The sequence below is a fragment of the Notolepis coatsorum genome, assembly GCF_963971535.1.
Source record: "Notolepis coatsorum genome assembly, chromosome: 7".
NCBI classification, from domain to species: domain Eukaryota; kingdom Metazoa; phylum Chordata; class Actinopteri; order Aulopiformes; family Paralepididae; genus Notolepis; species Notolepis coatsorum.
The window spans coordinates 76,683,283-76,695,106 of NC_140171.1; the positions used below are offsets into that span (position 1 = coordinate 76,683,283).

Consider the following 11,824-nt stretch of genomic DNA (forward strand, 5'->3'; position numbering starts at 1 on the left):
AAGACCCCTACACTCTGCATCTTCTGGTCGTCTCAGACCCACTCCTATCCGAGCTCCGGGAGGCTCATCAAGGAGAAGCTGCCTTTTCTCAGTCCTTGCCCCACAATGGTGGAATGAACTGCCCACCCGTCCAATCTTTCGCCGTCGACTAAAGACTCACTTCTTCAACCATTATCTGAAATGAAAGGGGGAAAATAAAGAAAATCTAACCCTAACTAACCTTACTGTCATGCATTTGTCCTAATAAACTAACCTACACAGTAGCACTCAACACTTTGATGAACATTGTTACTCGGCTGATAGAGTTGTATTATAATTATAATATGGTGACATTGCTCTTACAAAGTTTATTTTGAAAAGGGGTAAGCTAAATTATTTTAAGGAAGGGGGGGGGGGCGGGGTCATTGGCTGCTTAGTTTCATAACTATGGGTTTCCTTAAAATAAAAAACAAAAAGCTATTTAACTTTCAACACTGTTCAATTACTGTTTTCTCTTCCATTTTCCATATGCACTACAGGAGTGAAGAAATCTTTTCAAATTCTTTTATCCTTTTTTTTCTGAAATTGTCGTGCCCCCCCCCCCCCCCCCCCCCCCAAGCTTCATGTTTGTGCTCTAATTTCATGCCCCCCCCCCTCTTGCGTGATGGTAGTTTGTTTTAACAGATGTCGCCTTTGAAGGCTCTCAGTGGAGGGCTCTTTTATAGCACAACTGTCACACTGGAGAGCACACAGCTTGGCTCAGGACATGCCTACCTGAATCCATCAGTACACATTACATCAAGCACATCAAACGCCGGGCTCTGACATCTGCACGAGCGTGACAGGGAGGGACAAGATGGGTTCTTTTGTTCTCCAGTACGGCGGCGACACTGAGGCCCTGTGCTCTGCACTGATGCTGCTGATGCCTGCAGTTAACTTATTGTTATTATTTTAAAAGATTTATGTTCAAGGCCCAATATTTCTGCAGGTCAATGCTGGCTTCTCATCTTTAATTATAATAATAATAAAAATTTAAAGAAAATGTCAATGTTGTTTTTGAAAGAAAAATATAGAATTGCTTTTAAAGGTCCGATCCTCATCAATTTGAGAAACAAAATCCTTTCAGAACAACATTTTGATTGACTACTCTTTGTTTACATGTGAAATGTTTGTAAATGATGGGAGTCATTTAGATCTGTGCTTCCATTCATGATTGGAATGATTTATATGGTAAAATATCCTGGGTTGGAGCTTTTAACGGTACAGTACAGGTGGATAAGGATATGTATTTGTTTTGCAGGAAAAACTCAGATTTCAGGTTACTCTTTTGACAGCAGCCGTTTACTCCTGTGTACGGTTGTCTGCAAATAGCAGCAAAGCGTTTTTAATCTCAACCACATTGTAATTGCATTAATTACATGAGTGAGTCAGTTTTCACTTTCAACTCAACACATAGCATGACTTTGAATCCACTATCATGTTAGATAACCTGGCTTTTTTTCTTTTTCCGGCTGTGCTTTCAGTATATCACACTCTCTGAGCTGAAACAACTTGTCCGTCTGTATACTCTCAACTTCTTAACTCTTAAAAAAGGTGCAACGGATGTGTAGAAAATGTTATGCAACTAATGTTAGAACATTCTATTCTAAATCATCACTTATGCTGCTTAATGACAATGAGAGACAAACCGCTGACCAACAAGAATTCCCTTTCAAGCTCTCGAACAGTTTCACCTATCTGGGCATCAAAATAATACCACAAATAGAAAATATAGCATCAATAAACTATGAACCTATGATAGACTCTGTATTCAAATCCATAGAGAGATGGATGTTCTTGCCCATCTCTGTGATGGATTTCTGTGAGGATAAACATACTAAAGATGTCCATACTACCAAAGTTCCTATACTTATTTCAAAACATCCCTCTGGCACCACCGGTAGGAATGTTCGGAAAGATTGCGTCTCATCTCAAAATGTATATGGAGTAAGAAATGTCCTAGAGTCCGCCTATCTCTGTTGTACCTTCCATTTGATGCAGGGGGGTTGACCTGTCCTAACCTTCATTGGTATTACCTGGCTGCACAATTGAGAACTGTAATGTTTTATTTTTCTAAGGAAGACCCACCATCATGGATGGAAGTGGAAGCATACCCAATGCAACTACCACTACATTTATACATGTATTTAGCTGAGCCAAAATATTTAAGAAAATATACTACACACCCCATAGTGCTTAACATGATTAATGTATGGTATGAAGTAAAGACATTTATGAAAATAAACTACACCATGTCGCAATTCAGCCCAATCTGGGGAAACGTCTCATTTAAACCAGGCAAACTGGATGCCGGATTCAAACTATGGACAAAAGAAGGAATAAGTAAAATATCTGACCTTGATGTCTTTTGAGGAACTATCAATAAAATACAGCATCCCAAGGAAGCATTTTTTTTTAAATACTTGCAACTGAGAAGTTTCATTTCCTCTCTGCAAAACCAATCACTGGCAATTCCTACACTTTCATCTTTAGAAAAAATTATCATCAAGAACTGCAATAGCAAAGGCCTGTTATCAATGTTCTATAACTGGCTTGTATCTGGTTCAGATGAGACGTCAATATCTAGATTGGAGGCATGGAGGCTGGACTTGGGAGAGGAGATCTCAAACGAGGACTGGAACAGAGCATGCGAGGAGGCTCAGACACAAACAGCCAACACTAGCTTAAAACTACTTCAATACGGGAGCTCCAGTAGCTCACCGCATACCTCGAGCGCTATTTCGGCGCCGGGGACAACCATGCTCGTCACGGATCTGGGGTTTAGCGAGTTCGAATCCCGGACTGCAGCCGTGCCTTTCCCAGAGTGTCTTCCCCCCCATCTGTACCCCCATTCAGCCTGTTTCTGTCGGTCATTCTTGACCAGAGTAAATGCGATAAACGCAAAAAAGAGCCAGCGGAATGGCCAAAGTTACTACTTCAATACAAATGGCTGATGCGGACTTATATAACCCCTGTCAAACTGAATAAATACAACAGCAACACACCAGACCGTTGCTTTAAATGTACCGAGGCTCGGGGAACTTTTATACATTGTATTTGGGAATGTGACAAAATCAAGAAGTTCTGGGGGGAGGTGGTGAATAAAATCAAAGATATCCTGTCAGTGAATATCCCATTAGACTCCAAAATGATATTGCTACATTTATATCCAATAAATCTGAACCTGAGAACCAAACAATTAAAATTGATTGATTTTGCTATACTGCAGGCAAAAAGAACAATAGCTTTCAATTGGAAGAAAATAGACTCACCCACAATCGGTGCTTGGATTAAGAACATGGCACAATGCATGTCTATGGAGAGAATAACATATATCCTCAGGAACAATATAGAGGTTTACGAGGATATATGGAAACCATTTAATGAATATCTGCGAAGGGAAGATATAGGAGGGCTGCTATAGGATGAGTCCCCCCGCTCTCTTCCGCGGTCAGCCGTGACCCAGACCCCGGGGAAGAGCGGAGGCACGTGGAGGCAAGGTGTTATAAAGATGTCATTTATTTATATTTATTTTAATTTTAATTTAAATTTTTTTTTATTTTTATTTATGTACAAGCTATTCTACTGGAGGTACCAATGAATGTACGTATTATTTCTGTATGACAACAGTAAAAACAAACTCAAAGATGCTAAGAGAGAGAAAAGGGGAGGGGGTATGTGGGTATACTTGTATAAACTTGTGGAGAAAAGGAATTAAGAATAACTGACTACAATGAAAACCTGAAATGTGTACTGTAAAACACAATACAAATATTGTATAATAAAAAAAAAAAAAAAAAAAAATGTAACCGTGCACATGACAATAAACAATGTTGATTATTGAAAAAAAAAAAAAAAAAAAAAACATTCTATTAAATCTTCCCCCAAAACGGTGCAAAAGACATATGTAGACAATATCACATGTAGCCAACATTACAACATCCATCAATATCGGTATAGATCAAAATAAATGTACTGTGTTGGATACGATACACCGACACTAGAAAAGTATTGTGATACCCAGCTGTTAAACGGTTCAATACTCAATTTTGTTAGTATTTATACGTTTAGCATAATAGCCTGATCAGCGTTTCCGTTAGCCGGTAATTACCGGTATTTGACCGGCAAAATCTGTTGAAGTCCGACATATTTACTCTCTCCGGTCTTAATGTCCGGTGAAAATAATTCCCTGAGTCTAAGCACAATTTGATTATTTGAATTGTATTAAAATAGGCTAAAATTAAATAGCCTATGCGATGAACGAAACGATCATTACATTTGTTTCCTCGTTGCTTCTAATAATGACAACGACGTCGTCAGCGAGAGCTTAGTGCTGGGTGTGCGAACTTTTGTGAAGCTGCAGAGCCAGAGCACTATCAGCACAATGCAGTATTCCAGCAGTACTCCAATTCAGCCATTTTCAGCCAATGTTGGGTGGGGGGCGCTGCTGTGCGGTTCCCAGAAAAGAGCCAATAACAGCTAAATCAGCTTCCCTGCAGCGCCATACTCTTTGCAAATAAGTCGTTGCGAGGTGGAGAGAGTCGTCACGCAAACCACGATAATGTTGCCGTCTCTCTGCTTTCTCAGTTCTTCGCTTGATATAATTAATACAAATGTCCAATATAACGGAATTCGTTAGCTCATAAAAATGTGATTATAACAGACTGCTGTTTAGTGTCGGACCGACTGCCCACATACGCGGTCTATTTTATTTCAAGTCAGCAGCAGCACGGAGTATCGAGGGACTTATTTTATTTGGAATATATTAATTAATGACTGTATACGCAAAAGTAGCCTAGTAATAATTAAGTAATAATATTATAAATCTACATGCCTTGAGGATGACATTCTTTATATAGCCTGCCTATCAATTGTTTTAAAGCTCAATAAACTATGACCGGAATTAATCTCATTTGTCCGGTAGATTGAAATCTTGCAGGTCACGGAGACCGGCAACAATTTTTTCTAACGGAAACCCTGAGCCTGATGTGTTCTCTCTCTCGCTCTCTCTCATATATATTAGGCTAACAATCCTGAATCCTGAAGCTATTTAATTCAAAAGGAAGATATTGTGTGTGACGTGTGTATATAATATACGTATACCGTATATCATTTTTTTATATAATCTTTACTCCTGTGCTGGCACAAGCACTAACATAGTGTCAAGTGGAGAGATTACACATGACAAATGGACATTAGCTATAGTAGGCCTATAGCTCAGCAGCTGTAACAGAATAATTTTATTTTTTATTTACGTTTCATCGGCATCAAAATATTAATTATACATTTAATTATAATCGATTAAAGAATTTTCCATGTTCTGTCATCTAATAATATATTCCATTACTTTTCCTGATGTTTTAGGCTTTTGCCGTGGTATCGCTTTAGAACTGGTATCGTGATACTTGGGCTGGTATCAGTATTGAAGTCAAAATATTGGTATCGTGACAACAGGAGTTGGATAGTGTGTTTTGTCTTCACTAATTATGTAAATATTCCCTTCACCTTTTAGGTACCAGTGCATGTGTTTCTGGATTTCTCTACATTAGCGTGCCGGCATCTCAGTGAGTCTGTGGAGCTCTTTATTCTGGACCTCATGGACTCCAATGCCAACTACACCAACAGGGACGTCAAGGTAAAGGGACACTGCCCGTACATTTAATTTAAAGACCCAATCCAGATCCAAGCATAAACAAATGGGTTATAGGGAAACATTATATATATATTTTTTTAATGGAGACATGTTTTCATTCACTCGTTGATTGACTGTGCTCATGACTAACACTAGTTTTAATTGTATTTTGTGGCTGTAAAAGGTTTCTTTACGTTGGTATTGTTTGTAATCATTGGAGTAAAGCAGACCGACATTCAGCTTTTTACGACTGGTTAAGAAATCATTATTTTCTCAAATGAATCAAATGACTCTGCATTCATATTCACATAATCTAGATTGGGAATTTAATGAATGTCCTGCACCTTATGACTGACATTGTATGTCAGATAATGCATCAATACACAAGGAAAGCCTATTTCACAGCATTTGGTTTCTTCTGGAGAATAAACATGGATGGCATGTCTGTTTTCTTTACTGGAGCCCACGGCTGTGAAGGAAAGAGGGGTGTATTATGCAGCACAATAATTGCTTTATCTTGTTTTCATGGTGGCTTAATCACCCAGCCCTAATGCATATTCTATCTTCAAACACCAGGGATCTAATCTGTTTTTCGGGACACTTATATTTCTTCAATACTAAAGATATGTATATGTAATTTAATAGCCAATGTGGGTTACTGAGTGACTGACTGACTCGCATGCATGAGTCTCTGGGTCTGGCTTAACTAGGCTTGTCTAGTCTTGTTTTCTTCTTGTTCTCAGAGGTGTAACATTTCCTTCCTGAAACGGGAAGCTTTTAAACTGATTTTAAAGTGGTATTTCACTTTGGAACTGTTTGTAAATATTAAATTGTTTCCCCAGTATGCTCTGCCTCCATATGACTCCATGAACAGTTCAACTGCAACATTAGCCCTCCCCTCCTCAGAACCTTTAGACACTACCAGTGATATATTCTTTGTTTGTGCGTTAGAAGTATGATTTTCAAACTAACCAAAGTAAAAATAAAAGCATGTGAATTACATCATCCTGTCGCCTACAGAGAAACTACTCTAAAGCCAATTGTAATAATTATATACAGCACTTGCTTCCTTTTGGATTTCAAAGGCTATTTTTTTGTTTTGGGGGGGGGGGGGGGGGGGGGGGTGTAGCGCTGACATTTTTTTTAAGATGCATTGCTCCCTGCCGAAGTGGTCCTCTACCACATGCCCAAAAGTAATGACTGGGCAGTAGTTAGAAAGGCAATTTCATGGGCTCCAAATGGGGTCTGCTTTATGCAAACGATGGATTACAAAATATGACATGGGTCATGGGGCCAGTTCTGAATGATTTGCTTAATCTGAAGATACATTTTTTCTTCTATTAGCCCAGATACACCAACCACTGGCAAAATGGGTAAAACAGAGTCCATTCTCTTCGGATCAAATAACAAACTCAGCAAGACCGACGGCTTCTCAGTTACAGTGGGTGACATTACAATATTGTCACAAGGAAAGATGAAATTACATACCGGTACCTAGGTTCCATCCTAGAGGCAAATCTTTCCTGTGATAAAATGGCATCCAATGTAATAAAAAAAGTCAACCAACGAACTAGATTCTTGTACCGGATCTCCTCTCTGGTAAACAAGAATACCCTGAAGACTAACGGGAGCACTCATTCAAGGGTACTACGACTATGCTTGCACCTCATGGTACCAAAGCACCTCAAAGGTGCTAAAAACAAGATTACAAACATCACAAAACAAACTGGTCAGACTACTACTTGACCTTACTCCTAGAACCCACCCTGCTCACTTTGACTACCTAGGATGGCTTAGAGCAGTGGTTCCCAACCTTTTTCCCCCCAGGGACCCCCAAACATCTCTGATGAAATTCGCGGACCCCCTCCTAATAAGATACCATAAAATACTTAATTTTTTTTTCATTTTAATAACAAACTGCTTATACACAGGCATATGCATCACAATTAGACCCACTATGCTTCTTTGACTTGTGCCTTCAATCAACAAATCTCATCTTGCACCATATGCATTTCAAAATGTTTGGCCAATATTCAAATGCTGTATTCATCCTCTCAAATCGGGCCCTAATGGTGAACGGTTTGCATTTATGGAACAAATCAATGCAACAAATTAAACTAAATATGAGACAGGAAATTCCAATCAGTAGCAGAGAGAATCTGTCCTAGCTGGGTTTAATACCTTTTTTTTGTCATTTTAATAACAAACTGCTTATACACAGGCATATGCATCATAATTAGACCCACTATGCTCTTTGACTTGTGCCTTCAATCAACAAATCTAATCTTGCACCATATGTATTTCAAAATTTTGGCCAATATTCAAATCCTGTATTCATCCTCTCAAATCAGGCCCTAATGGTGAACGGTTTGCATTTATGTTGAATGAAGTAAGAATCCACTGCAGTAAAAATATCCTCACCTCGAGTGGTGGTAGTAAGGTTGACTGACATGAGAATGTCCTGCTTCAGATCCTCATTTTCGATATATTGCACATAAACAACGAGCACAGCCTCGTCTGCGACAGTTGTAGTTTCATCAAGTTGTATGGCAAATGGACCCTTTCTAAGCTTTTCTGACAGCTGCTGCTCGCAATCACTTGACATCTTATCAATTCGGTCTTTCACTACATTGTTCAAGAGTGGTACTGATTTTAGTTTATCCGCCACCTGTGGGCCGCACAGTTTCTAAACCGTTTTGATGCAGGCTGGTTTGATGAGCTGCTCGCCAATATTGTGCGGTTTCTTTGCTTTTGCAATTAAAAGCGAACACTCAAAGGAGGCTTCGGTAGCCTTCTGTAAATCACTGCCACCCCTGCTCCACGCTACTCTAACATCAACAGGCTTGTTCGCCTTGAGAGACTGTTCTTTCCTCCGAAAAAAGTCCGGATCCTTCCCAACGGTTTCTGGGTGCTTAGACGCCTGATGTCTCTTCAGCTAATTAAATATTTCTCTGAAAAAAAAAAAAAATACCTCATCATCTGTGGTCTGGCGGACCCCCTGCGCCCCCTGGCGGACCCCCAAGGGGTCCGCGGACCCCAGGTTGGGAATCACTGGCTTAGAGTACAGCAACTTGCAATGGGCCTGGTCTACAAGATACACTACACCACACAGGTACCCATGTACATGTCGAAATACTTCCCAACGGTCAGTGAATACCACAACCACAACACCAGAGGGAGCTCCACAAATCATGTTAAACCCAGATTTGGCTCAAACAAGGGACTAAACACGTTTCGCAATTATGCCACATCAATGTGGAACGCCCTACCCAAAGTGGTAAAGGAATGTGAATCACTACCCACTTTCAAAACCACTCAAAGAGCACCTACGTGAGACTGCAATTCGAAACTGGCCCCTGTAAATGTCCTAACCCAACCCCCTCCAATGTACAGTAAATGTCCTAACCCAATAATACACGAGACCCTCTTCTTGGGACCAAGTAAGGTTTCGTCGATATTCCAATATAGTTTCCCCCACCCCGCCTACCCAACCCCCCCAACCGACCTACCCAACCTCCTCCAATGTACAGTTTCTACGTCAAATGTATATACCGGTACTTTTTTTAGACGCTTTTTGTATCAAACAGTACTGTATTTGTAAATCTGGTATGTCATAAATGTATAGATGTAGCAGTACTGTCTATCTGTATGTCATGTATGTCATATGTTATGATGAATTGAAAATGGGGGACCCTGATGTAAACAAGACGAAAGTCTTTCTCTGGTCTGCATCCCCTTAACTGTGTGTATTGAGCTGTACTGTATTGTACCCATTCTGCAATCTGTTAATAAAATGTTCAATCAGACTGTAAATATGTCCCCAGCATTTAAATAACGTTTGAGGCTAAACCCATTTTCCATAACATGGTATTAAAAAAAAGAAAAGGACATGCAAATGTATTTTTTTTTATATTGGACAGTATCACTAGCCATGTGACCTTTGCAGTTAGCAAATGTTCCTGTTGCCTCGACATGCTAACAACTTGCTGTCCACCAATAAGATGACTGTCTAGACTCCTCCAGTGTATATATATATATATATTAAGGATGCTCGATATTGGCTTTTTTTTTTACCTATACCGATATTGTCCAACTCTTCATTTCCGATACCGATATCAACCGATACCGATATATGCAGGGTTTCCCCCCCCAAAAAACGGAATAATTTCAGGTAATTAACATTACATATCTCTTGTCGTGGAATTAACACAACATTATGCATACTTTTGCCAATAAAAAAAATCTGAATGTGTTCTTACTTGCTTGCCTGGGTAAATAAAGGTTAAATAAATGTAAAAAAATTTAAATTAAATGAAAACCGATAACGATAATTTCCGATATCACATTTCAATGCAAATATCGGCCGATAATATCGGACAGGGGTGTAGCTCCAGATTCTGGGCCCCATGAAAGAATGTATTTGTAGGCCCCCAGTGAATGCGAGCGCGCGTAAGCGAAAAAGATTTTTGGCCATTTTTTTATTGATAAACGCATAATATGGTTTTTACCTATACATTTGGATCAGCAGTTCAGCACCTGCACTGTTGGTGGGTGAGCCTAGTAAAGGATGTCGCATTGCGTTCATCTTCAATGAATGGACCAATGCAATAGTCTACCAAAGCCCCCCCTCTCTCTCTATATATATCACACACACACACACACTTCAGAAACAAACATAGTATCAATGAGAGCATCAATAATACACCTGAGTGATGTCTAGTAAAAAAAAAAAAAAAAAAAAATTGGGGCCCCCCCCCGTGCTGGGCCCTTGGAATCATCCTAAGCTACCCCCCCCCCCCCAGCTACGCCCCTGATATCGGACATTCCTAATATATATATACACCCCCCCCCCCCCATCTTTAAGAAACTGTTCTGTGGATGGATGGGACAACCGTTTAAAGCCTTGATCTCCATTCCCCAGGTGCAGGCCACCTCCTCGGGCAGGCTGACTGCCGTCCCCTTCTGGTACCAGATCTACCTGGATGGAGACATCAGCGTCAGCACCCTGAGCCAGAACTCCCACTGGAAGCAGGCGGCCGTGGTGCTGCACCAGCACCTGGAGGTGAAGGCTGGGGACTGGGTCTGCCTGGCCGTGCAGCTGCAGAAGAGCAGCATCTCCATGTCTGCTCGTATAGAGAACCAGCCCGAGCCCGCCGCCGCGCCAGACTTTACCACGTCCACTTCTTAACTCGTCATCGGGGACTGAACGAGCATGTCAACTTGACGTTATGTGGCGGTCTGTCAGTATTGATTGTTTTAGTGTATATACTTTAATGAGTTGATGTATTAAAGTGTATGTTAGCCTAGTTTCTACTTGCTATGGGCTCTAAGCGTGTCAAGTTGAATGCCTTGAATCCATAGTGAATGGCTAACAGCAGGATTGCCATGCATCCTCAGAACACGGGAATTTTAAGAGTAGTTTTCCTATCCTGGGAAATGCATGAACATTTTGGAAATGGAAGGGATTGTTGTGGGAGATTTTGGATAGTTCCGAAAATATTCTCCATCAAAGTCTGTACAAATCAGCATTTGTACAACTATCAAGAAGAAAGTAACCACAAGACCATGCTAGTACTATACCCTATATTTTGTGCTGCAACATCACCATACCACCATATTTTTTTTTAAATGTTGTGCCATTGTATTAAATTACGGTGCTCAAGTCTTATGAAAATAATTTAAGGAAGTTATGGTTATGCACTTGTTTTAGAAAAAGAAAATGTAATGCATAACTTAAATAATGCATAACGTAAATGTGTTTTTGAATGAAACATGGGAAGTCATTAGTGCAATCGGGAATTGTGTTTTTACAAGATATTTTGAAATTACATTTTCTCAATTTTGATTTAAGAATACTACTCTTTGAATTCCCGGTAACTGGCATTCCCGTTTTTGAGATTGGATAGTTTGCTGCACAACTTAAATGTATAATGTCCTGGAAGTTGGGAATCCTGACTGGCCTATAAGACCATGAAGCCTAAAGCATCTAACCTCATATCTTTTGGACCCGAGTTGTATTTGTAAATGTTTGTTGTATGGTCATATTTCATTATGCCTTAGACATTCTCTATCACAAGTCCCTTGATTACGGTTGATTTTTGTAACTATGATCAACATGGTCAACAATAAACAACATTCTGAACATGTAATCCGTAACAAATTCCTAACGAAAGT

At 39.9% G+C, this 11,824-nt stretch overlaps 1 protein-coding gene across 2 annotated transcripts in view; it reads left to right on the forward strand.

Annotated features, from left to right (window-relative positions):
* prmt9 (protein arginine methyltransferase 9) overlaps positions 1-11,787 on the forward strand; it is a 41,385-nt gene extending 29,598 nt beyond the window's left edge. For both annotated transcript variants that reach the window (XM_084318552.1, XM_084318553.1), the window contains 2 exons: positions 5,531-5,653; positions 10,572-11,787. In XM_084318552.1, coding sequence (XP_084174678.1) covers positions 5,531-5,653; positions 10,572-10,838 — 390 coding nt within the window. In that variant the 3' untranslated portion in view covers positions 10,839-11,787. The remainder of the gene's footprint in view (positions 1-5,530; positions 5,654-10,571) is intronic.
* Positions 11,788-11,824: the final 37 nt, after the last annotated feature.